The sequence below is a fragment of the Erythranthe guttata genome, chromosome 12 (assembly GCF_056151865.1).
Source record: "Erythranthe guttata isolate IM_541 chromosome 12, IM_541, whole genome shotgun sequence".
In the NCBI taxonomy this organism is placed as follows: Eukaryota; Viridiplantae; Streptophyta; class Magnoliopsida; order Lamiales; family Phrymaceae; genus Erythranthe; species Erythranthe guttata.
This window is the reverse complement of record NC_142544.1, coordinates 16,126,510-16,154,450: the sequence shown is the minus strand read 5'-3', so window position 1 is coordinate 16,154,450 and position 27,941 is coordinate 16,126,510. Positions and strand designations below refer to the sequence as shown.

At 32.0% G+C, this 27,941-nt stretch overlaps 4 protein-coding genes across 5 annotated transcripts; 1 reads left to right on the top strand and 3 right to left on the bottom strand.

Moving 5' to 3' along the window:
- Positions 1–696: 696 nt before the first annotated feature.
- On the bottom strand, positions 697–4,259 carry BIM2 (BES1-interacting Myc-like protein 2). Its single transcript, XM_012992295.2, has 7 exons — positions 3,879–4,259; positions 3,612–3,696; positions 2,535–2,604; positions 2,293–2,388; positions 1,804–2,138; positions 1,070–1,199; positions 697–996 (listed from the first exon to the last, which is right to left on the bottom strand). Exons 1-7 carry the CDS (start codon positions 3,973–3,975, stop codon positions 907–909), a joined length of 903 nt encoding a protein of 300 aa, XP_012847749.1. The 5' UTR covers positions 3,976–4,259; the 3' UTR covers positions 697–906.
- Positions 4,260–10,684: 6,425 nt separating this feature from the next.
- LOC105967603 (phosphatidylinositol 4-kinase gamma 7) lies at positions 10,685–13,964 on the top strand. Of its 2 annotated transcripts, none has more exons than XM_012992208.2 (2): positions 10,685–10,973; positions 11,474–13,964. In XM_012992208.2, the coding sequence occupies exon 2, from the start codon at positions 11,798–11,800 to the stop codon at positions 13,682–13,684; it is 1,887 nt and encodes a 628-aa protein (XP_012847662.2). In that variant the 5' UTR covers positions 10,685–10,973; positions 11,474–11,797; the 3' UTR covers positions 13,685–13,964. The 2 variants fall into 2 exon arrangements, with proteins under 2 accessions (XP_012847662.2, XP_088682142.1); XM_088826016.1 differs by having other exon boundaries at positions 10,686–10,973; positions 11,828–13,964.
- Positions 13,965–17,194: 3,230 nt separating this feature from the next.
- LOC105967493 (DNA glycosylase superfamily protein) lies at positions 17,195–19,357 on the bottom strand. Its single transcript, XM_012992092.2, has 5 exons — positions 18,891–19,357; positions 18,194–18,251; positions 18,004–18,087; positions 17,773–17,914; positions 17,195–17,687 (listed from the first exon to the last, which is right to left on the bottom strand). The coding sequence occupies exons 1-5, from the start codon at positions 19,270–19,272 to the stop codon at positions 17,409–17,411; spliced, it is 945 nt and encodes a 314-aa protein (XP_012847546.2). The 5' UTR covers positions 19,273–19,357; the 3' UTR covers positions 17,195–17,408.
- Positions 19,358–23,643: 4,286 nt separating this feature from the next.
- RGF3 (root meristem growth factor) lies at positions 23,644–24,399 on the bottom strand. The gene is made up of 3 exons (XM_088826907.1): positions 24,185–24,399; positions 24,013–24,065; positions 23,644–23,900 (listed from the first exon to the last, which is right to left on the bottom strand). The coding sequence occupies exons 1-3, from the start codon at positions 24,273–24,275 to the stop codon at positions 23,682–23,684; spliced, it is 363 nt and encodes a 120-aa protein (XP_088683033.1). The 5' UTR covers positions 24,276–24,399; the 3' UTR covers positions 23,644–23,681.
- Between the last annotated feature and the right edge of the window lie 3,542 nt (positions 24,400–27,941).

The window sequence follows — 27,941 nt, the reverse complement described above, 5'->3', positions numbered from 1 at the left end:
CTTTTGCCCTTCAAGAACTACTCATCACAAATGGCAGCAATTGACTACATGGTTTCATTAGAGAGTGACATATTTTTCCCCACTTACGGGGGAAACATGGCGACACTCGTTGAAGGGCACAGACGGTAATTTTATTTTATTTTCTTTCAACATTTTCGAGAACTCGAAACGAAAAAATTTCGGCTACCGGACAAAAACGTGACAAAGATTTTAATGTTGTTCCAGGTACTTGGGATTCAAGAAAACAATACAACCGAATCAAAAGGCACTAGTGAATCTCATCGACAAATACAGAAAAGATTTAAACTGGCGAGAATTCGAAGCTGGAGTTAAGAAAGCTCACGCAAATCGATACGGAAATCCGGTAAGACGAAGAGTCATGCCCGAAAAACCGAAAGAAGAGGACTATTTCTGGTCTAATCCACAAGAGTGTTTAATCTTGTAATTACAGTTTGGATTTTTTTTTTTTCTTGTTATATTTATTGTTACATTTTGTGCATATCTGCTGTTGTAATAACAGTTTGGGTTTTTTGAGTCAGTAGATATATATAAATTTCATATATACTTTTATTTATTTATTTCTAGTATGTACCTTCAAAAGCAATATAATGAGTCAAGTCAGTAGTTAAATGCGGTTTCGGTTTTTCGGTTTCGGTTCGATTTCATCAAATTTGGAAAAGTAAAAAATAAAAAAAATAAAAAATTGACTTCAGATTTCTCGTAAGACAATCGCTAAATTTCAACAACCTCCGTAAAACACAACTAGTATGTACCTAACATGCATGTGTCGAAGCAAGCCATTCTATACGAAAACTTACATAAACTCGAAAAATATTAAGAACCAAAAAAAAAATCGAGAGAATACCACATATACAACGATCAAATACTTAGCCCGATCCGTATAAATTAAATCTTTCGCCTTTTTTGAGCTTGGTCTAGGTTTTCACCATTACTTGCATTTTGGAAGGTTCCGGAAGGGATAGGAATGCCGTGATCCTATAACGATGGGAAAAATAAATTACGAGAGAAATATAAAGAATAGACGAAAAGGGCAGTTTAGTACACAAACCTTATCAATTGATATCCCTGGAGTGGGTCCCGTATTTGCTCGTTTACCGAGATTAATCTGGACAGAAATGCTGGCCTGAGAAAGATCCACGCCCGTGCTCTCGAGTGCTTGTGTTAATGAATTCAATAACCTGGTCATTATTTTCATAATTAATTCATATCCACACTTAAAAAAATAGTTTCAAAAGTGATTTATGAATGAAATAAAGAAGAGACGAAATACATCATTTTTCTTAATAAAAAAGATGTGCATGACAATCAACGGAGCTGGATGAAAGTTGTATAAACATGGCTGATTCTACGAGCGGCGTGTAGGGATGGAAATCGAACATATCAGATCTGAATTCAGAACCGTAGAAAAACTCCATTTTCTTCACAAGTGAAAAACTAATCCCGATTTTGTTTAGGAAAAATCCGAAAATTTGGAAACCGGAATTTCGGAAATTGGAATGCGAAAGCTTGTTCGAAAATTGGAAATTTACAGATCGGAATCCAAGGAATTCGGAATTTCCGATTTTTTTAGTCTACTATAATATAAAATACATAATACCATTGATATTTGAAGTGCAATTTTCGGGGGAGGGGTATTTTGGAATTTTTGGAAATTCAAATCGAATGGGTATATATTCTAATTCTGTTCCAAAAAAAAAAAAAAAAAAAACCGGGATATACGGATCGGAATTCGGAAATCACGTTGCAATTTCCACCCCTGGTTGAGTGTAAGAAACTACTAACCCTTGAGAGTAAACACTCGAGATGCTGATTGTTCCCCCTTCGATTGCCAGCTCATCCGGGCCGCTCAAAGCATCTGAGCCGCTAGGATATTCCGTCGACTGCGCATCCGAAGGCGGCGGCGGCACTTGTAATAACGTATGGACATATGCACCATCATTTGCATTCGGATCTCTAACCTGATCTGTTTCGATAGGAGGGTCCCGCTGCAAGGTCGCGGGGACCGCAGAAACATTATTTTCATCAAATCTGACGGGAAACGCAGACGCGGGACCCGCACCGTTCTTTACCGTTTGTGGCTGGCCGCCAAAACCTTGTACACGCCAGTGACTGTTTCTCTACAAATCAATCGAAAGGAGATCATATTTTATCAGTTACAATTCCAGTAAAACGTGTTCACCTTCTACAGTACTAATGAAATAAATAAAAATCGATCACCAGCGAGAATCAAGAAAGTAGATGCTAGAAATTCGGGTGAAAGTACTTATTTACCCATGGCATCAGCTTTGTGGGCTCTGAACTCCAAGGTTGATACGACCCCTCGTACTTTTGTACCTTCTCCTGTAAAAATTGTACATACTGAATCACCTGCATCGAGATATCAATAGTTAGGGAAACGAATGTTTTACGAAGAAACTCCAAGTCACCACACTACATTATATATATATATATATATATATATATATATATATATATATATATATATATATATATATATATATATATATATATACCTCTAATAGAAAAGATGCGGTGTCTCTCTTCTGATCAACGTTCGGTATCAGTTCTCTCAATATCTGAAATCTGAGGCATACAAAAAAAAGAAGAAAAATAACATCAAAAAAATTTAATTGCTAAACTTGTTACCCGAGAATTTCGTGAATAGGTTCTTTAAAATTAACTGGTTATAATGGAAAAGTCAATTAATTACATAGCAAAACAAGAAGTTGCATACATTTTCCATCAGGATGTGATAAATGTCGTTTCAGTTTTAAAATATACCGTTTTGACTTCAAATGTGATTTTGACAATATTCGAGCCTGGAATTGGCGAAACTTAAAACAAGGAATCTGTAGTTCTTCGAGTTAGCTTTATAATCCAACTTGAATCACCAAGATTAGATGCCGCGCGAGAAAGATATGCATGAATCAATAAACACCACCCACAACTTTGATGTTTTGAGTTGTCTAAAATTTAAAATATAACTCATTCGTGCATAACTATTTCACCCGACATATAATCTAGCAAATTCAAGTTGGATTAGAAAGCTAACTCAAAGGACTCCATTATCTGTGTTTTGAATTGTGCCAAAACCAGATTAGGAAAGGGTCAAAATCACGTTAGAAATCCAAACGGTATTAGTAATATCCAAACGACATTTAACATTTCAGTTTTAACAGACTCCCCGGATAATATAATGAGATAGGCCATCAAAACAATCGGCAGAAGCAAACCAAAATCACGATTCAACCATATCGTAAGGCGATTAACGAATAACTACAACTCTTCATTATCATTTTAACGCAGGCGATACTCCTATACGAAACCAATCGAACATAACACTAGCCTTACACTCTTCTCTAAATGACTAATTCTAATAATACATAAAGAAATCAGTAAAATTTGAATAGAAGTTGATTCCATAAGCAATTCGGCAGTAAATAACACAAAACGAAAAACCTATATGAAACACATACATTTACACCGAACGAAATTAATTGAAGAAACACATTCAAGATATTGGAAAATTCAAATTCAAATACTTCACACACATCCACATCAATTAAATATATTATGAAAAAAATATTCACCTCTCGTTGATTTTGCTCCTCCGCCGCTGCTCGGTGACCGAGTGTTTCGACCTAATAGCATTAGCTCTGTCACTGTTCTTCCCATCTAATAATAAAATTGAAACGATCAGATTCTCAAATTCAAAAATCCAAACTATTGCGCTTCCCCCAGAAAACACAGGCGGCAGCCCCCAACAAAAAAATTAAACAGAAAAAAAAATAGGTACTAGGTTTCAGACGATATGTAATTAGAATTATAGAGACGAAAACAAGTGTATGTATATATACCTTTGGAATTGTTGGCGGATGATGTGGCGTCTTTCCTCGTACTGAAATCTTCTTCCTCCTCCTCTTCCTCTTCGTTATGACTCTTTCCAGATTTCATTTTTCCTGTTTTTTTTTTCAATTTCCCAAAGATTGAATCTTTGAGACAGTAATTCTGCACAAATCGAGTAATTCAACTGACCCACAAGAAAATTAAAGCAAAAGGGCGAAAAGATCTAGGTTGAAATCAAATTGACGGGGAAAGATTGGAGCTTTTCTTATGTGGAATTCGGAGGAGTGGGAATTTGGGGGTGATTCTGAACAAAATAGCAGTGACCAATACACCCGTCTTTATCGTTCGGTATATGGATACACAAAATGAGCTGGTCTTTTTATTTTCACTCTATTATTTATATATATATATATATATATATATATATATATATATATATATATATATATATATATATATATATATATTTATTTATTTATTTATTTATTTATTTTCATTTTGATTTTATAATTAATACTTATATATTTACTCTACTTCTTTTTGGCTTTTTTATGAATTTTTTTTTTCTTTTTTTATGTGTGTGCGGTGTTCCCTTCTAAAAAAAATATGGGTAAATTACGGTCAAATTATGAAGAAAAAAAAATTATGTTTGAGTAATTACAATTATCCACTCAAGTGTGAATCTTTTTACATGTCGACTTTTACGATCTCAAATTCAACAGAATCTTCTAGATACGGTGAAATATTCTCTAATTTGTACTTGTTTCGTGTAAAATTGATTTTTTGATGCGCAACGATTGGTATGCTCAAGTCGAGAGACATTTTATAATCATTTTGTTTCAAAATGTGAAAACGGGTACAAACTGGAGACTATTCTACTATAAGATTCTAATAAATTTGACACGGTAAGAATGCACGTGTAAGAAGATTCATAAATTAGGGTAACTGTAATTATCCAAACATGAGGTTTTTTTTTTTTTTTTAATTTGACCTTACCTCCGAAATGGGCGTAATTTACTATTATAGGGTTCAAATTTTCAAATATAATATTAATTTATTGTTATTGAGGAATTTTAAATTTAATTGAAATTAAACGTACATATTATCTAACCTTACATATTCTTTTAAATGAATGACTTCTTTAATAAATTTAAATGACGATAGATAGTTCATATGATATATCATACTATGGGCTGGATTTGTAATTTAGTGGGCTAGCTCAAAACGATATCACATAAGAAACCAAATGATTTCGGTATATTTGTCAATTCCAGAAAAGCAACGTTTTGGAACTGGTCGGATCGGCCCGTTGAACGGCGAACCGTTTTCTTGTCTTGCCCGGTTCGGCCGATTGAACCGTAAAATTAGGATGCGGTGGAAAGTCGAGTTTTGCCCAAAATTGTGCATTTTGTTTTAATTTAAAAAAAAAAATACAAACAATCAAATGAAATGGCTAACACGATGTTGTTTTACTGTCCAATTGAAAAATGGGCAAATGGCAAACAGGCCCATGACAAGGCCACTTAATTAAAAGATGGACATCTAATTTTTTTGTCTTTCAAATAAATCCAACCCATTCAAATTTATTTGCAAATAAGGAAAATCATTTTATATATACCAAAATTACCCTCAATTCATTGAAACCCAATTCAACTTCAATTTCATGATTTACCCCTCAATTTAGCCCAGTTTCACCAATTAACCAATTTTAATCCTAATTCAATTTTGACCCGCCACCACCGGAGACCGCCGGTCTCCGGGGTTGATTTTTCTTTTTTTTTTTTTTTTGAAAACTTTTTTTTTCCTTAGGTCATCCGCCGTTGACCGCCGGGTCTCCGACGTTGCCTTTATATATATATATATATATATATATATATATATATATATATATATATAATTTTGTTTTTTCTTAAAAAAATATTTTAATTAATATTACTATCTTGGCTGCTAAAGTACTGTCTCTAGCAATTATTTAACTGTCGGAGACAGTAATTTAACTGTTAATTGACTCTTTTTTTTTCTTCAAAAATATTTTAATTAAAATTAGTGTCTTGGCTGCTAAATTACTGTCTCCGACAGTTATTTAACTGTCGGAGACAGTAATTTAACTGTTAATTCACATTTTTTTAATATTTTAATTAATATTATTGTATTCGTTGCTAAATTACTGTCTCCAGCAGTTATTTAACTGTCGGAGACAGTGATTTAACTGTTAATTGACTTTTGTTTCTTAAAAAAAATATTTTTAATTAATATTACTGTCTTGGCTGCTAAATTAATGTCTCCAGCAGTTATTTAACTGTCGGAGACAGTAATTTAACTGTTAATTGACTCTTTTTTTGAATTTTTTTTCTTAAAAAAGATTATTTTAATTAATATTACTGTCTTTGCTGCTTAATTACTGTCTCCAACAGTAATTTAACTGTCTCAGACAGTAATATTCATAATATTACTGTTCGGGAAAATAATATGCATATTATTACTGTCCCAAACAGTAATATTACTGTATGAGACAGTAATCTAGTAGCCAAGACAATAATATTAATTAAAATATTTTTTTCTAAGAAAAAAAAATTCGAAAAAAGAAAAAAAAAATCAACGCCGGAGACCGGCGGTCACGGTGGTTGACCGACCGGAAAAAAATTTCAGAATAAACAAATTTAAAAAAAAAAAAAAGTCAACGCCGGAATCTGGCCGGAAAAAAAATTCAGAAAAAAAAAATTTTTTTTCAAAAAATTATTATTTTGGGGGTTAATGTAATATATTTGTTTAAATTCGAGGTCAATGTGTAATATTAAGGAAGTTAGAGCATAATGGATGGAATTGATAAAAATTATATTATGGAGGATATTTTGGACTAAAGACATGGGGATGGGTATATTTGAAAGACTGTTTTTTTTTTGTGGACCAATGTGCATTTAAGTTTCATGTGATGGGCCTATTTGCCATTCGCCCTTGAAAAAAAATATCAAAACTTTGAAATTGGAATTCGATAATCTAATAATTATCGGATCATATAAAATTGAAAAGTAGCTGAAATTAATTTTATTGGAAATTAATTAAAAAGTAATATATATTGTAGATTAATTTATTGGAAATTAATTAATAAGTAATATATATTGTATACACTCTAAATAGTGAATGAAAAAAGTAATTTAAGAAATTAATGAATTAAAATAAATTTAAATTCTTAAGATTACTATTTGTTATGTATTGATTTCTTAAAATTTATCGATATGAATATATTCGATTAATTGGTCCAACAACAATTAGATGTTATTTATTAAACATGTACCCAACGCAAGATAATATTTTTAAAATTTAAAATATTGCACTTTTCACTAGATAATTTTAGTTGTATAATTTAATTATCTTTTAGTTATTCATTTCAATAAAAGAGAAAACTATAATGTATTAAAATTTAAAATACAAATTAAATTATACTTAAGAAGGTGAGTGTTACAAATAATACGTTAAGAGGGTAAGTCTTACATAGAGTATACCTTAGGGGTATAAATTGTATTTAACCCATAATTATATTATAGACAATTAGACATGACCTAAATTATTGGGCCTAAAAAATAGAGACAACCACAAATTTGTGAACAAGTGTTCGTTGTATACTACAAAGTCACATGCATGCCCAATTTTTGAACCGCCCAAACCCAGGCCCTGACCTGCTTCAACTTTCCCATAAATAATATAATTAAATTATTATTATTATTATTGCACCCCATAAGTATTTAATAATAAAATATAATAATTTAGCTCTTGCATCAAAATATCTTGTACGTACACTGTATGATAATCTGACACTTGGCAGCCACTGCTTAGGGTTACAACTTACAATAATGTTAGGCGCCAATAAAGATTTGTAAGTTTATTTATTTAAAATAATAATAATAAGATATTTGTTAGGCTAATTTAATTAGTTGCAGACCATTTTTTTTTTTAAATATTGTTATCACGAAAATCAAGATATTATTGCCAAACATATAAGAGAATCATTGAACATGGGTTTACATTTATTATTGTCTTTAAAAAGGACACCCACTCACAAAGCTTCATTTCCTCCTTTTTAATTATGACAAACTCAGATATTTATTTCTTCGACCATAATAATTAAATCATTTCATAAATTACCTCAAGGATTAAATATTTAAATTACTCAAAAAAAAAATTAAATAAATATAAACTCTATAAAAAATTACAATTTTTTTTTTTTGATAGAATTAAATTAAGAACAACGTCAAAGCAAAAGAAAAGGGTCCAGATCTGAGACGTGGCCCATAATCAGGATAATATCAACAGGTCAGATAAAAAAATTAAATAAATAATTTAATTTTTTTATTTATGTGTTTGGAAAGGGGGGTGGCACGAGCGGGTATCACGTGCATGCAGAATTTAATTTATCAGTCAATTATTTTTTTTTGATAAATCAGTCAATTAATTTGGATGGGGTCTGTCCTTTTGGGGTTAAATTGTTTTTAAAGTTTACTGCTGGGCCGGGAGGCAACGGGCTTTTGAGATCCTACACCGGGTGAAATACACCGGGTAGATCTTTACCATTAATATACACACAAACACACACACCCACATTGGTGTGTGTAGATAAACGGTGAAAAATCACCCGGTGTAACCTTCACCGGGTGTAGGATAGATAAAACCGGAGGCAACGTGCTCCATCATTGAACTTTGATTTTCACTAATTAATAATTTAACATCCTTTTTTTATTAACATAATATTAAACATTTTAATCACACACACTCATGTGTATGTGTGTTTAGGGGATAGTTTTAGAAATTCGTGTCACAACTTAATTATTGTTAGTATCGATGATTCAATAAGCACAGTATTGGTTACATATATGTCATTTCGCTATCAATATATATAGTTAATTAGGTGAACAGAAATTGAAATAGGATTTCAATTATTTTGATTAGACTAATAATGAAGGCGACATGCTTGTTTAGTAAACCTTATGGACCCCCATGTTTAGGAAGATAATGTCTTGTTCTTGACATGAATTGTGCACTTAAGTCAAATAGTATTTGGTCAATCGATTTCTTCATGTGTCGACCGTACATTTGTCATGATAGATTTTTTAGGAAAAAATACATTTTTCATCCATCGAGTTTGTACTGATTTTATATATAATTTTCTATGTTCAAAAGAATACTCATTTGGTCTCTAATATTTTAAAAATTCAATAATTTTAGTCTTTTCCATAAATTTGTCGTCGGTACTAATGGAACCAAGCATGTTCCATGACTGCATTAACTAACGAACTAACCGATAAATTGATGGAAATAACCAAAGTGTTAGATTATTGAAACATGAGAGATCAAATGTGGTTTTTTATGGACATGAGGGACCAAATATGGTTTTTTATAAACATGAGGGACCAAATGTGAAATCTATACAAACTTAATGAATAAAATTTGTAATTATCCTGATTTTGAACAAATTCTCTTATTTCATTTGTTCCATAATATGTTAACATCTTATTATTTATGATCGTTTAATCTGCTCAAACATCTTATTATTTAAGATCAATTGATGACAACATGTTACTCCATTTGTTCCATAATATTTGTTTCTTCTTAAAAATATTTTTGTTTTATATTTCAAATACCGTATTAAATAAATGGTTTCCTATTTTAACCCTATCAATTCAACTATAATCATTAGTTCTCTCTTACAAATCATCAAATGATAAAAGTTAGTTTAGTCTTTTTTATGTATTCTTCTTAAAATCAAGACATACGTGTCGAATTTCTTAATATTCGTGCAAAAATAAAAAAAAACGACAAATATTTAGAAACGAAGGAAGCAACATCTAAATTTATTTGAATTACCACTTGTCCCTACAAGTTAATTAAATTAGAGTTCTGTCTGAAAACAAAGCACACAAAAATTTACATTGATTAAGGTAGACCGAATCATGTGTTTCCAAAAGCACCCAAGAATTATTGACCTTCCACTTATTACATTGAGCTACAATGACTTCAATTGATTTGAATTAGTTACGTTTATTCAAAGCAGGGAGCGACACTATAATTAATATGATTCATAAAGTCTTTGGAAACTATTTTTTTATATTATTTGTTGGACATTGTCCGTAACTGTGTTTGTGTGTTTTTTTACGCTGAATACTCTTTAAAACGTTTATCTTCAGCTTGCAAATGTTTTGTTCTTGTGCGTTTGTAGGAAGAAGATCGAGCTAAGGCTAACTAATTTACGAATAAATCAAGCTGCACGGTAAATAAAATTGCCGATTTTTTTAATTTTTTATATTTATATTTTACATTCATTAAATTTCACCTATTTTATGCTATAATAATATATATATATTTTTATAGATACATACATGTCTACAAGACCGACTTACAACAATCCCAAAAGAAACAAAGTCAAAATCACATAAATTTAATGTATTTTATTTTGATTATATAATATTAAACTATTAATAGTCCCCACTCGGCCACTCCCCACACACACCAAGAAAAAAGAAAACCAAAGGAGGGGCAATTATGTCAATCCGCATAAAGCATAGTCAAAACGGTAAAAATTGAGCCCCTGGATTCGCTGACCATGACATACCATTTTCCAATCACTTATCTCCACGTCACCAAAAACAATTCGACGATTAAGATCACTTCTCAATTCTCAATCGACGGCTAGCATTCAACATTCTGGACCTTTCCACAACACCGAGCCAATCTAACCCCGGTCGGCTTGAACTAACCGCGGTTAACTTGTAAACCCCAGTTACTGTAGGGTTAAATTAAATAGAACGTTCTAAGAAGAGGCAGCCGAAGGAAAAAATAAAAAATAAAAAGAAAAAGAAAAATGGAAAAACGAAAACTCTTAAAGAAATAATTTTTATCTATATATATACACACGCAGGTGTATCCGCATAAAGGATTTCTAGAGAGAGAAACTAGAAAGGAAGACAGAGAGAGAGAGAGAACACTCGGATCATATCCTAGCCGTTAATCTTCTCGTTTTGCCGTTGTTTCGGCCGTCGGATTGTTCGAATTCGTCCAACGTTCATCTCAACGGCGGAAGAAAAGGCAGGACTGTATTCAGATCTGAACTTCCGGTGAGTTGATTTGCACATTTCAGATTTCACGGTAGATTTTTCTGCCGTCGACTTATGTTAGGTTTTTATCGAATTGATTCGATTCTCTTTTCCGTACTGAAGAAGGCGAGTTCTTACTTTATATTGATAGGATTAAGTTTTGCGCCGTTAATACGTTGAAACGGTACCGTATTGAGCGTGACTGAGGTTTAGAGTGTCGATTCGATTAATTTACTAGTTCAAAGATTCAGTGTATTTCATGTGTGTTGTGTGTGCTAGCTGATTTTATGTATATTTTTTGAAAATATTTTTCTGTTGTCTGAAGTTAATTAGTTGTATTGAAGTTGTTCTTGCTTGCTAGGGATGCAATTCGGTGTATATCGTTAAATTTATTCGATCAATTAGGGTTTTTTTTTCCCTGAAGAAGTAGTGAAGAAACCTACCAAATCATTTCTTGTTGGTGCTTTTTGAGTTGATGGATAAATTTAGGTTATCTGATTTGGTTCCCTTTGCATTTTCAGATTGTGGTTTGAGGCTTAATTGGAATCATCACATCAAATGGCTCTCTTGATGTACTGATTGCATACATCTTCCTCTCCATCTACTTGGATCTTCTAGTAAATCAGTGTTGTGATTCATTTTGGTTCATTAGTTTTTCCTAGTTTAGAAATTCAGATCTTCGATTTTTCGATTGATGATCGTTGTTGATACATATATATTCCCGGTTCAATCGCATTCCGCTTCTAAGTTTGGCGTTGAACTGAGAGTGAGGGGAAATCTCTCTCCGGTCGCCATCTTGGTTGCCGGCTGTGAGAAGAACCACCTCTGGTCATTTCCTTCCTTTCATGTCTCGTAACTTGGATAGCCCTGTTCAGACACAGATGGCTGTAGCAGCTTTCAAGAGCCCGCTTGGGAGTGGTGAGTACCATGGAACTAACAGACTCGAAGGGAAAGCGAGCTGCAGGAGACGCGTTTTTGTACAAACCGAAACAGGCTGTGTTTTGGGTATGGAGTTGGATAGGAGTGACAATGCACATACTGTGAAGAGGAGGCTGCAGATTGCCCTCAATTTCCCAATTGAGGAGAGTTCTTTGACGTTTGGAGATATGATTCTCAAGAACGATCTCAGTGTCATTCGAAATGATTTTCCTCTTCTTTTGACAAGGAATCTGATGCACAGAAGTTCGTCAACTCCATGTTTGTCGCCCACTGGCAGGGACATCCAACAGAAAGACCAAAGCGGGCCTATCGAGCTATTAGGCCACTCGAATCGCTTTGCCAAGGCGAAACAGCTTGTGAAGGAGATCGCGAAAGCAATAAAGAATGGAGTCGATCCAATCCCTGTTCATGGCGGGCTTGGAGGAGCGTATTATTTCAGAAACGTCAGAGGTGAGAGTGTTGCCATTGTGAAGCCGACCGATGAAGAACCGTTTGCACCGAACAATCCAAAGGGATTTGTTGGTAAAGCTCTCGGGCAACCAGGCTTGAAATGCTCTGTGAGGGTCGGCGAAACAGGATACAGAGAAGTCGCTGCCTATCTTCTTGATTACGATCATTTTGCAAACGTGCCACCTACTGCGCTGGTCAAGATCACTCACTCGATCTTCAATGTCAACGATGGTGTGAAGGCAAACAAGCCACAGAACAAGAAGCTGGTCAGCAAGATTGCATCCATGCAGCAGTACATTCCGCACGATTTTGATGCGAGCGACCATGGAACCTCGAGTTTCCCTGTTTCTGCAGTGCACCGAATCGGGATTTTAGATATTAGGATCTTTAACACAGATAGACATGCGGGTAACCTCTTAGTTAGGAAGCTTGACGATGTAGGAAGATTTGGTCAAGTAGAACTGATCCCAATTGACCACGGCCTCTGCTTGCCCGAGAGTTTGGAGGATCCATATTTCGAATGGATTCATTGGCCACAGTCTTCAATCCCTTTCTCGGAAGACGAACTCGAGTATATAAAGAATCTCGACCCGGTTCGTGACTCGGCTATGCTGCGAAGCGAGCTCCCTATGATTAGAGAGGCTTGTCTGCGCGTGTTATTGCTCTGCACAATCTTCCTCAAAGAAGCCGCTGCGTATGGGCTGTGTCTTGCAGAAATCGGAGAAATGATGAGCAGGGAGTTCCGTAGTGGAGAGGAGGAGCCAAGCGAACTCGAGGCTATATGTATAGAGGCAAGAAAGCTTATTATTGCCGAGGAAGTATTGTTGTCTCCCAAGGCGGAATCTGATTTCGACGAATTCCAATTCGACATAGATTACGAAGATTTAATGCCGGTCCAATTCGGATGCGGGAGTGTGAATGGCCGAATCCCGCTTTCGAAATTGGACGAGTGTAGTGACGAGGAGGAGGAGGAGAGTGAAGGAGAAGAGAAAGCTGGGTGGGGTGGCGGCGGCGGCGGTGTTTCGAATCCAGCAAATGAAAAACGCGTTTCGAAGCTGTCTATGTCGTTGAAGAGCACTAGCTTGGGCAAGAAGATTTCGAATCAGAAATTCGATGGAGCCAAACGGGACCTTATCGGATCGTCATCGTCCGGACACAGGAGTGCGAGTGAGCAGCTCTCGACAAGTGTGGGCTTCGTGAAGTTGGCGGATATGAACGAGGAGGAGTGGGCGATGTTTTTGGAGAAGTTTGAGGAGCTGCTTTTTCCGGCGATTGCTAAACGGAAGTCGATCACTCTTGGCCAGTGGCAGAGGCAGAGGCTCGGGACTTCTTGCCAGTTTTGATTGAGGTAATGGAGAAAATAAGACTTTTAGGGTTCTTGAGTGAGAGTCAAAATAGGTAAGATTTGGTTTATGCAGTTCATATATTTGTAAATATTCTTTGTAAGGCAGGCAGAAGTGGGAACAGCTGACTGACTTTTAATTTGTTTGTAAATTTTTTTAGTTTTTTTTTTTTTTTTTCAGACTTAGACTTCACTTTTTTGGTGTCTCTCTGAGCAAAACATTGTAGAAAAAATAAGTATTGGAAAATATATATAAAAAAAAAAATCGATCTTTGTACATACATAATTATGTACTGCCTTTGTATCTATAGATTATTTTTGTATTTATATTTATGCAATAAGGACACGGAAAATTAATAGTGATGCTGACTTTACAAGAAAAAAACAGACGACTAAGCAATAAAATTATTAGGAGGTCCCTAAAGAAAAGTGGTACGTAAATCATTTGGCATGGTGTTTTGAGTGTCCCATGTTGTCTTGATCCTGAATCTTATCATTACATTATTGAGCATTATAAATGCATTGTCTCCTGGTTGAGATATTTACCAAAACTATCAATTATTATTTTTTGGTAAGTTACGGCCACTTCTGAGATAAGTTTAAACTACGAAAAAAACCCTTAATGTTTGTGGTAATTACAACGACCCCTCAATTATGAATCTTCTTACACGTCCATCTTTGCAGTATCAAATTTTGTGGAATCTTCTAAACTATACGAAATATCTTCAGTTTGTACCCGTTTTATCACATTCGAGCTCTACATTTTGAAACAAGATGATCATAAGATGTGTTTTCTTGACTTGTAAATATCATATTGTTGTGACATCAGAAACTGCATTTTTATACAAAAAGAGTATAAACTAGAGATAATTCCACTGAATCTAGAATATTCTGTTGAATTTGACACAATATGGGTGGCCGTGTAAGAAGATTTATAGTTAATGGTTGGCTATAATTACCCAAATAAGAAGTGTTTTTTCGTAACTTGACCCTAGCTCAGGGGCCATAATTTATCCTAATGTTTTTTTTGAAAAGTGTAGAATTTGCAACAAAAAATTGCTATCTGGTTTCTGAAATCTGAGTAACAATTCTTGATCAAGAACTACAGTGACAGCTGATAATTAGTGTGCAGTAGTTGTGAAGTATCCAGATTTTGATGGTAAAGTTATTACTCAATTATTTAATTTTGAACATGATAGAGGGGAATACATTATACTATGTAATAAAAGGTGATATAAAGTTTGGTGAAAGTCCCCATCCTCAGCACTCATTGTTTGGCAAACAAAGACCTACCCATCAATCAATGAAAACTTGCTATAAATAATTAATAAATAAATAAATATAGAAATAAATATTTGGAGGTGTATAAAATGACTAAGTGATGATATGGCATGGATGGATACAGATGTGTATATATATATATATATATATTATATATATGTCTTTTTTGCAGGCTAAAATCAGTGCATTGGACCTTGTTTCTTTTGTAAATTTGTAATTTATTGCAACTTGTTGAGGTGGGGCTCCTTTTCTTGTAATGGAATTTTGATTTTTTATGTTTTAATGATTTTGTATTTGACCAAGTTGTCTAGTTGTTGCCTGGTGTTATTGTGTGTTTGTGTTTTGTTATGGTTCGTTGATCCAAGTTTCAAGAGAGAGTATTTTCTTTGATCGTCCGAGCTTTTCCGTTAAAATTTCTTCCTGACTTGATTGTCGGAGCTTTAATGTCAGAAAATACCTCTCGAAGTTGCAGGCACGACGGCCGACCAAGATTCTGGTAGAAGCTAAAGACGGGGACGTAAGCAAGAACCAAGCTGACATTATCATCCCGACGAACCGAATCTAACCATTTTTGTACTCAAGAAGTTATATCACATTATCATATGAATAAGAATAAATCTAAAACTTGTATACAAGTCTTTGTAATTTGACCAAATTCCAGGACGACAATTCTAATTTCTATTTGGGACTACCATTTTTTGCTTAGTGTAAGATCACTCACAAGAAATTATACTATTACACTTGAGGAAACACAAGATCACAAGCAACAACATATTTGTGAGTTGTGGTGACTAAACAAGAAAAAAAAAAAAAAAAAAAAAAAAAAGGTATTGCAAATAGTCACCCCTTTATTTTTTAATTGATAAGTTATTTCACAAAAAAAAAAAAAAAAAAGAAAGAAAAAAGAAAAAGCAATTAAAGTGGGATATCTTTGGTTACTTGCTATCCAGAACTTCTAGTTCGCAAGTCTAACATACATTCTAAGCCCAAGCCCTATAAATAAAGCCCATTTAAAAGTGTATCGCAAACTCGAGAAAATTGATTTAAAAATAATTTGGGTAGAACAATTTGTATAAGGGGTTTACTATTCATAGTGCAAATTTTTCCAGTTACAGTGCGAAATAGTTCATTTATCAAAAAATCCTTTAATTTTTTTTCAAATTCTCTCAACCTCCTTTCTAAACCGTCAAAATTTTCCGATAATATCAATTAGAACACAATAATTATGAATACGGAAAAACCTACTTCTATTTTGAGATAAAGAACGTATTTTTTTTAATCGAATTTTGATATTTTTTATGCATTTTGTGTAGTATTGAACGAAATGAAACACTGCATTTCGTGCAATACAACACGAAATGCCCTTTTTTTTCATAAATGTGTTTTATTTCGTGTAATTTTGCACGAAATACAAGCTTGTATTTCGTGTAAATTTACACGGAATAAAACAAAATTCTGAAACAAAAGGCATTTTGTGCTGTATTGCACGAAATGAAGTGTTTCATTTCGTGCAATACAACACGAAATGCATAAATAACATAAATTTATGATTTCGTGTATCGGGAAAAAAACACTATTCCGTGCTTCTTTGCACGAAATGCCTTCATCCATTTCGTGTTAGGGAATATATATGTTCATGCACGAAATATAATTGGAAAAGGGTTTGAGAGAATTGTGGTTTTTTTCTTTGAAAATTACAAATGAAATAAAGTCGCACTACAACGGTAAAATATGTTTTATGAACAGCATTTTAGTTTGTATAAATTACTTTAACTACTCGAAAAATAATTGAAAATAGGATGAGAGTGAAGGTTTACGCAATACCCCTTTATCAATATTATTTGATTGCGTTTTCTTCTTAAGAGATTACTGCATTTAGTACTCTGTATTCTACCGAATCGCTAAAAATACTTTTTTTCAGGTCCGGTTCTATAATATTATACTACTTGCTACTAGTTTGACAACTAGTGTAAATACAAAGATTTTACGACATCATTACTCGGAGCTTATGTGGAAGACTGCTTAATTTTAGCGTCTGATTTTCAGCATTGGTTTTTTGCTTTTGTACAAAGACCGGGTAATAGTCCTGCGCATGCGATTTCGAAACATCTTGGCTATTCTTGTAACGAAGGTTTAATCCTTCCTACGAATTTGGCGAACTTCGCCTAAAAAAGTAAATAAAAAAAATACAAGGTGCTAAACACAATAAATAATTAATGACAATTGAAAGTTGAAATCCACAACCTTAACAATATATATAAATAAATAAATAAAAATTCACTGGTCTGTACAAATCAAAAGCCAGTGCAAAAACCCTCTTCAAGAAAAAAAAATGAAGAACAATTCATCCAAACATAAATAAAAATAAAATAGAATAACATTATGTAACTTATATAAATTTATATAATATAAATAATCCTCTTATTAAATATATATATGATCAATCAAACATGTCTCCATGGCCTTTCTGCAAGATTGACACACTCTCCATGCCTGAAACAGTCAACAAGATGGTCAATGGTCAACCCGGACGCTTGCATGAACGAGTACACGATAACGGGCCCCACAAAACGGAACCCGCGTCTCACTAGATCCTTGCTCATGACTTCCGCTTTCGGACTTCTCAACGGAACATTCCTCGGATGCCTAAACTTGTTTATCACTGGTTTGTAGCTCATGTTGTCCCATAAATAACTACTGAAAGATCCATATTCCTCTGCAACCTAATATATTAATTAAAATTAAATTAAAAATTAAAAAAATTGGGTTATTAATTAAATTATAATATTACAATAGTTAATAACTTGCCTTTGTTATGCATTTAGCATTGTCCACTATGCACCTAACTCTGTTTTCAGCTAGACTTAGTTCTTTGTTCGAGGCAATGTCGTTTATTTCCTTTTCGCCCATTTTTGCCACGTTGTTCGGATCGAAACCAACGAAAGCCTCTCTGTGCAAATTATAAAATTATGGTAAATATAAATAAATTAATTAATTAATTTTATTTAAAGAAGTATATATGAAGAAAAATCTGACAACCTGAGAAGTTGTCTCCTTTTAAGTATTTCAGTCCAGTTAAAATCCATGAGCATTCCACACATTGCAAGAAGCTCAAACAGCTGACTGTACGTCGACGCAATTTTTTTATTTTGCGAATTATTTATTTATTTATTAGGCGATAAATTTGATAAATAGTGATCGTTAATAAGATAAGACGAGATAAACTTACTTGTCATCATAAACCGGAACTCCCCAGCACTCGTCGTGAAATTGCACGTAAATTTTATCTGTTATAACGAATTTTCGATTACTTTCAAGAAAACACTATATTATAAATAAATTAAATATACATATATATTTCAAATATATACTATATATAATTGCCCGGGTATATTAATCAGTGTGGTTGTAACAACCTTAATATTAATTTCCAGGTCTTAAATAAAGTATGAATTTTTGGATAAAACTGTCAATATGGAATCATAACCATTATTAAGTAGTTTAAATTACTAACCTAATCTTAAATAAAAAAGATTCTAAAAAGAGGCATCAAAAATATAGTTAAGAAAAAAATTCAGCAATGATTGGCAATCCCTTCAGAGTAGTTGACCTTGACTTTTCTACTATTAGCAAATATCATTACAGTAGGATGTGAACAAGCCGAGCTCGAAAAACTCGAGTTCAAGCTTCTATCAAGTTAGCTCACGAGTCTGCTCAACTCGTTTACCGCCCCTAATTGCCAGGGAATTAATGTTCATGCAAAATTATCTCACAAATTTTATTTCTCACATATTCTAGCAAAATAAAAGTTCGATTTTTCTAAGCTAATTTAAAATATCCAAGGCCAAATAGTCCAACAATACCAAAACGTAACGTTTTTCGAACAAAAAGAAACGAATTTATTAAAGAATTTTTTTTCTTCTCACCGCTGTTTTTCGTAATCCAGTTACACCTCCTCGTCGTACCTTCTTCATCGCCAAGAACATCTAAATTCTTTGAAACGGTGGGGTCCACTCTTCGTTTGATAGGAGGGGACGTGATCAACCGAAGGGCCAACGATATTTTCTGATCGAGCGGTGCGGAAGAAGAATCGGTTAAGGAAGAATCGGTCGAGTTTTGCGACAAGGATAAAGATAAAGAAGATAGTGAGAGAGGTGAGCAAGTTCTGTGTAGGCCAATGGGGTAAATTTTCTTCAGGTGCCTGGAAAATATGTTACTGCTGTTTTTCTCAGGCCTGGAAATAATTATACTGTTGTTGTTTTTGCTGCTTTTTTCCAGGGCCTGTTTTTTGGCATACTGTTTGTACATCCTGGATAAATTAAGTTGTGGGGAAAAAAGAAAAAGAAAAAGAAGAAGATTGTGTCTTAATTGGGACAAATGTTTGAGTTGTAGTCAAGTGTTTATATAAAGGTGGGGGTTTCTATATAAGAGAGTATGTCAATTGGTTTGGTGAGGGGAATTTTGTGGATTTTTATTTTATTTTATTGGGCAAATTACGGCTAACCCCCTGAGGTATGGACAAATTACGAAAAAACCCATCTTGTTTTGCTAATTACAACCACCCCTCTTTTTAAATATTTGTTTACATGAAATTTATGTGTGTAATTCGGTTACTTACCGAACCAAATCGTATATTCAGTTCGGTAAACGGTATGAAATGTTGGCGTACCGAAATTTCGGTTTGGTTTTACATCCAATTTAACATCCAAAATTTACCTCTGGAGGGGTATTTTTGTAAGATAATACATAGTTGAGGGGGTGACTGTAATTATCCTAACAAGAGGGGATTTTTCGTAATTTAACCATAAGTCATGGGCTGACCGTAATTTGCCCTATTTATTTGAAGGGTAAATTACAACCACCCTTGAGGTATGATCAAATTATGAAAAAATCCCTCATGTTTGGATAATTATAACTATCCCCATCAACTTCGAATTTTCTTACACGTTCATTCTATTGGTGTAATTCAGCATAATCTTCTAGAGTCCGTGGAATGTTCTCTAATTTGTCCTCATTTTGTGCAAAAATGCAATTTCTGATGTACCACAGTCTGAATATATAAGCGAAAAATCACATTTTATGATCATCTTGCTTCAAAATGTGGAGCTCGAACGGGATTAAACGGGTACAAAATTGAGAATATTCCATATAATCTAGAAGATTTCACTAAATTTGACACCGCAGGGGTGGACATGTAAGAAGATTTATAGTTGAGGGGTGGTTGTAATTACCCAAACATGAGGTTTTTTTTCATAATTTGACCATAGATCAGGGGTGGTTGTAATTTACCTTTATTTAAAATTTTAATTTTTCCTTTTTCTTTTTTTCTTTTTTTCTTTTTCTTTTTTTCTTTTGTCTTTGTACTTGGTATTTAAGCAAGGACTAATAAAAAGCATGTTGCACTTGTAATAAAATGACAGTTGAATTTCAAGGATGAGAGCTATTTTATACAAAATAGCAGAAATATTCTTATTGGGGAAAACTTATGTCATATTTGTATCACTATAAAATTAAAGAAAATTAAAATAGTAAAGTATCACTATCCAAAGAAATTATGATGCAAAGATTTTGTAATACTAAATCACATATCTTATTATGAGCATCCTTAATTAGTTCAAGTGTTTATTTCAATGAGTTGCAACTGCTCATATATATATATATATATATATATATATATATATATATATATATATATATATATATATATATATATATATATATATATATATATATATATATATTATATGCAAACTTAAACCCCACTCATTTTTGTGCAGGGAGACACTTCGCCAAACGACAAAGATATGTCATCTATTATTATTTTCCCTCTTCTTTGACTGTAAATTAAACTACAAATTAGAGCCATAGAATCTTAGTATAAAGTACGAGATTTTTGGAATACTAAAAGTATAACACGTTGATTTATATGTCTCCACAAAATCAATCTTATTAAGTTGTAATAGTTTACTTGTTAGAACTTAGAACATGCTGCAATTATATTTCTAGTGCATATAGATGTAGTTTATAACTACTAAAAACAAAATAAATAGAACACATGAAATCAATGTGGTTCGGCACATAAGTGATCTTTACATTATCGAAAACTTGCAAACAAGATTTCACTAATTCAATTTATAGTGTACATTAATAGAACGGACGTATTAAAACATTAAAAGACTCCCTCTTTAAATCTTTGCTTCGTTCTTATACATAACTCGAACTTCTGGTTTCTTCACGCAACTACTCTATCCGTATCATATTAATCAAACTTAAAATAATCCAATTATTTATTTAGTCAAGTATAATTTTATCTTTATCATCAAACAAGACCTAAAAATGTGATAATGGAAATTTGGAGGGCCTCATTTGGGCTTATCATGGCCCAAATTTGAAATCTATGGTCATTAAAGCCCGAGAGCGAGTTCCACATTCTGGGCTTTTTCCAGCAAAGTTTGACTCGTTGACAAAATATATCCGTCTTTACTTTCTATTTATTATGAGTGTAAATTCCACTTTGACTCGGTATCACTTTACCCCTTCTATTCCCGATTGCATTGATTCGCCTCATGTACTTGAAAAATTGTCTCAATGTGGCCCTCGCCGTTAGTTTTTAGACTTTCACATTAACACCGTTTGATCTAAGTCCGAAAATTACAAAAAAACCATCCCTCGCAATTTAAATAATTATTAAAAAATAAAAAATAAATTGTGGCAGTGTCGTGGAGTTGGATTATGTTTCTCGTTGTCTTCAATTTTTCATTACTTTATTTTTTTGTTTTTTATTTTATTTTTATTTTTTTAATAATTATTTAAATTGTGAGATGTGACGTTTTTGTAATTTCGGAGCTTAGATCAAACGGTGTTACGATTAAATGTGTGACAACTAACATCGATGGCCACATTGAGACAATTATTCAAGTGCAGGGGGCAAATCGATGCAATCGAGAGTATAAGGAGATAAAGTGATACCAACCCAAAGTAGAAGGGGAAAGTGGAATTTAACCTTATTATTATTATTATTATTAATTTTTTTTTTATAACGAAGGAACCCGCAGCCAATCATATGGGGGCTTTCGATAAACCTACACTCTCATATTGTAGTTTTATATTACTTTCTAGATATTGCATTAGGTGGGCTGGTTCATTTATTCTTTATTTTTCATAAAATATACACCGATGAAATTAGAAATTTTATCGTATTTTTCTCGAAAAAGCGTGTGTGTATATATATATATATATATATGCGAGAAAAAATAAATATACAACTAATTTAAATCAGACTTTGAGTTATAACTAAAACTAATTGATCAAAATGTATCTATTCATGGCAAGTCTTTTTCATGTATGTTGAGAAGACCACTTTTTCCAATATGTTTTGATGAGCAAGGAAAATAAAAGTTACGTGGTCAAAGTTATTTAGTTTTTTCAAAAGAAAAAAATTATAATAAGATTTCATAAATTTCTAGGCAGCTTCATTTAAATAATAAAAAAAAACATGATCGTCTTCAACCTATAATAAGCTTAGTCACCAAGAAATCTATGCTTATAAATACCAAACCATCAAACCAGCAAATTTTTAATTTCCAATATAAATTGATTGATCAGATTTCCTAAAAAAATAAATCTTATTTATTTATTGCTGTAGTGTTTTGAAATTAAAATAAAAAGGTTTTGTAGAAAAGAAGAAGCGTGTTATGGGAATGCGACACTGGTACTCTTCAGTTCTGAAATCAATGGGTTCTTGCTTTTATGCCAGCTCATCACATAGTAAAGGTGAAGATGTGAAGAAGCCTTCAAAAACTAATTATTGTGAACCAGATGCAACAATGGTTGCTGCAGCTAAACATTTCTCTGCCAAAGTGCGCCTTATTTGATTCTACTACTCATTTTTTCAGGTTGTTAACAACATAATATATATATATACATATATATATATACATACATGATGATTATTATTATTATTTTTATTTTTTTGAGTTTAGGATATATTAAATCACTAAATCCAACACTTAATTTTCCGTTCGAGAAACGAAATAAGATTTCAATTATAACGACATAGCTCGATCTTTCGATTTTTGTTTCAGGTGTCGAACCAAAATATCGAAAAAACCGGCACTGTCAAAGTGGTGATTATTCAAGGACCTTCCATAATATATATACATTAATATATGTACATATTTTGTACATCTGTTCATTTCATGCAATTGCCAATGTAATTGGACAGAATTAATTAATTAATTTATATATATATATATATATATATATATATATATATATATATATATATATATATAAAATATTGTAATAATTGTAGTATGAAGATGATCATAAGTTCATAACACCAAAATTATTACTTCAATTCATGTCTTTTGTTTCTCTTAAGTTTCAGGTGCAACAGTGAATGAAAAATAAAATCGAATAAAAATATAAAAAAGATAAATAAAAATTGAGGGCCACCACTATATATATATATATATATATATATATATATATATATATATATATAAGCCCAACTGCCCAGAAAACAAAATTTCTTCGTTTATATATATTATATATATAGATAGATACAAAATAAGGAGAGTTTGACAATACTAGGATAGAGTTCTTGATTAATTAGGAAAATAGTTAGAGCAACACATAATCAAGGACAAATTAAACATAAAATGCAAGAATTAAACAAAAAAAAAGGGTCTTTATATATTAATCGATTATTAATGTCAATTATTCTTAGGTGGATGATGCCTAGGGCCCTTGTAATCTGCATTAAAGGCAACAAACCTAGCTCCATAGTTTTCTCTAGAGACGAGTATTCTTGATTTTTTCCGATTTTTTGCTCTCACGTCAATTTCTTTCTTCGCCTCCGTCTTGATGAAATCACGACCGTTCATCATCTTCCGCCCTTCAATTATTTCCTCTGCATTAGTAGTTTGAAAGCTCTGCAAATTGAAAAAAAAAACATGTTATTTATATATATAACATGTAGGAAAATAATTCTTTAAATTACACAAAATCAAACATTACAAAACTACAACTGTGCTTAATTGTTACCTTTCTTTCCGGAAAAATAACGTTGTAGTTTCTTGATGCATATTCATCTCCACCTACAAATTTTCCGAGACGAAGAATATCGTCAGAACGAAACCCTAATCACCAAGTGGAAGCTAAATACGTACAAAACCATCATAACTAATTAAATAACGGAAATTACGAAAAAAAATACCTCGAATTAAGTATGCTTTCGAGACACTTGCGGTGGCGAAGACAAAGAGTAGTAAAACTCCTGCTGATATAATTCTTACAGTGACCAGCATTTTGTTTTTCAGTGTGTGTGTGTGTTTTTTTTTCCTGAAGCAAAACCAAAAGAGAAAAGTTTGTTGTAGTGAATGTGGGATTTTATAGAAGTAATTAAAAGAATTTTGTTTCAGCACACAAGTCAAAGATATGGTCCAAAATTATTTAAATTGAAAATTTTTGTACATTCCCAAGTCAAAACTAGAAACTAGGGTTAATTCCAATGCTACTATATATTTATAATACCTTAAATTTCACGTTTTCACAAAAATAAAGGGGGGACCAAATTTCATTGGCATGAAATTCTATGATAGGGTAATTTACATAAACATTTGTGTCCAAAGTTATTAATTGAATTTTGAAACCATTAATTCTTAATTGCAATATAATAATGAACCCTTGAGCCAAAGTTGTATATTGTTGGTCTGAATATTATTCTTGAAAAGTTATGGAAATTGTTAACTTTGTTGAACTTAATTTAATACATTGGAACTTATTTTTTGTTTTGGAAAACAATGTGCGCGCCAAGTATTGGCGTGTGTATACATAAGAAATCTACAAATTGCAGAGTTGATGTAATTATTGAAAGATGAAGGAGTTAGGTTTTCGTAAATAGACCTTATCTCATGGGAATGGTTGTAATTTAGCCTATTTTTTTAATACCTCTTATGGTCATACAAAATGGATGTGATAAATGTTGTTAGAACTTTAATAATAATGTTACGACTTCAAACGTGATTTTGATCATTTTTAATTTCAAATTTTGCAAAACTCGAAAAATAGAATTTGTAGTATTCTGAGTTAGTTTTCTAATCAAACTTGAATCACCAAAATTGGATGTCGGACGAGAAAGAGATACATGAATCAGTGGATACTGCACACAACTTTGATGTATTGATGTATCTAAAAATTCAAAATGTGACTTATTCATGCATAACTTTGTCACACGACATCCGATCTAGCGGATTTAAGTTGGATTAGAAAGCTAACCCAAATGACTACAATTTTCGTGTTTGGAATTTTGCCAAATTCAAAATAGAAATATGTCAAAATCAGGTTCAAAGTCAAAAGGACATTAGTAAAATTGAAACGACATTTAACATTTCAGCATACAAAATTAGATAAATATGACATTTCTAAAATAGACAGATATTAATTACTCTCTTTGTTCCATAACAATTATTTATTTTTTAAAATATTTTGTTCCATATTATCTGTCACTTTAGATTTTAAATACTGCATTACATACCCTTTTTTTTAACCCATTTTTAACCTTACTAATTAACTATAAGTATTATTTTTCTTTTATCATATAATTAAATGATCAGGACTATTTTAATCTTTCTAATTTATTTTTTCGAGAACCAAGACACATTTATTGAGATTCTAAATACTTGTGTAAAGCTAAAACTGATCGTTAAAAAGGAACGTATGGAATAATTCACTTTCATAGAATATTAAAATCTAAGAAGGACCCATTGAGATAATTAATGTTGCTTCTTTTTGAATTAAACACAAGTGTCACAAATAGGGTATAAATGTTATGCAATGAATTGAAATTAATAAAGATTGGATTCAATGGACTGAAGAGTATGAATGTAATATGGGCGAGGGTAAAATCGGGATTGGGTAAAAAAAAGAAAAGGAGTGATTGATTGATTATATATTGGAAAGTGTACAAGTAACGTGGAGGTGAAGATACAAGTGTTTCGCGCCTGTCTGCCGCCATGCATTCTACGAGATCAAAAAGTTTGCTTTGTTTCCTGAGCTGCATCCCCTCAACTAACTTTTCTTCTTGTCTTTTCTTTTCCTTTTCTTAATTATTTATTAATACAATTAGTATACTAAAACATTAATTAATGTTTATATAGTTTTATTAGTTTAATATATTATTACACACACACACACATCCACGTACGTGTATGCGTGTTGTTTTTTCTCCCCTACATCGATCAAATTAACTGAAACTTGGGGCTAGCTTTTCTAGGGTTTTCTCGTTCGAACCAAGATTTTTCCATCACAAACTGTGAAAATTCCGTACAATGCCTCTATTTTTTTATTTTATTTTATTTTAATTTCCATTGAGAAAATTCATTTCTTTGTAGTGCTTTAGCTACATTATAGATACATAATATAAAAGGACTTTAAAATTATTTATTTAACATCGTTTATAAATTAAAAATACTCATTTTATTTGATTTTTTTTTTACTATTTATGGAGTAATTTGTACAACGATGAATTAAAAAGAATGAAAAAAAAAAAAATTGTAAGTATATATAGATTTAGTACTTCATTTTAAAAGATCTCTTGTTTTAGGTATAAATGCGAAGAAATGTGATTCCAAAAAAAATCTAAGTGAGACTTTCTTGAATTATTCCATTATCAAAAAATTTCTAGCTAGGTCGGTCGAGTTTGTCATATATAGTATATGCATGTCCAAAGTGGTAATTTACATCTTTTGTTGTTTACGAGCTATACGAAAATGAAAGTTTACCCAATACTCTGATATACTAATTGATGCAATACAAATTACTTCTTTAATTTATTTATTAAAAAAAAAGGGAATGAACAATTCCACATATTTATAATTGTCAATCAATTGAAACTTTCTGCTGAAGTCAAACATTCGAAATAATCATATTATTTTAAAAAAAGAATATGTATTGGTGAAATAAATAAAGACTGTAGCTTTCAAAATTTATCAAGCACAGAAATAAAATATATAATGCGATTAATTCATAAATCATAAGCATAACGAGTGGCAGTTAGTAAATGAAGACCGACATTAGCATCGGACCAAGTGATTACATAACATGGCAAACTAATAAACTGCATTTAAATAATTAATCACTTACAAAAATAATCAAACAATTTGGAACATTCAATTTTTTCCATTATTTTAAGATACACTAAAAATTAGTACTCATTTTGACACTTCAGACTACATAGCAGGTCAAAATTTGTTAACATTTTGTGTTGTTAATTTCGTTAACTTCAATTAGGGGTAAATGAGTCGAGCTCGAGTCAAATTTAGTGAGCTCGAGCTTGAACTCAAGTAGAGCCGAATCTATCGAGCTCGAGCTCCAGTTCAGCTCATTATATATATATATATATATATATATATATATATATATATATATATATATATATATATATATATATATATATATATGTATATATATATATATATATATATTTTGAACTTTTACATAATATTAATTCTTAGTTTTTATTATAAATTATTTATATGAAAAATAAAAAGTAATAGAATAAAACAAACAATTAAAGATGTTCTCAAACTCGAGCTCAAGCTAGAAAAATTTGAGATTTTGTCGAGCCAGCTCATCAAGCTCATGAGCCGGCTCAGCTCATTTACATCATTAACTTTATTTTGTGACAAACGTTGACAAGTTAAGGTTTTGTAATCGGTATTAGTTAATTAATAATATTATTTTTCTCAAAAAATGAGAAAAATATAATAAAGATAAACAAACAAAAAATGATTTGAATCTTTGAACTCGACAATAATATGTAGTTAAATTTAAATAACAACTCTTCTAGTGCAACATATCTCAATGCGAACAATATAGAACTATTATTAAAGAGCATGATCATCCAAATTTGGATTATGATTTACATCTTATATATATATTTTTTTCAAATATTATGAATATTTCTTACGCAT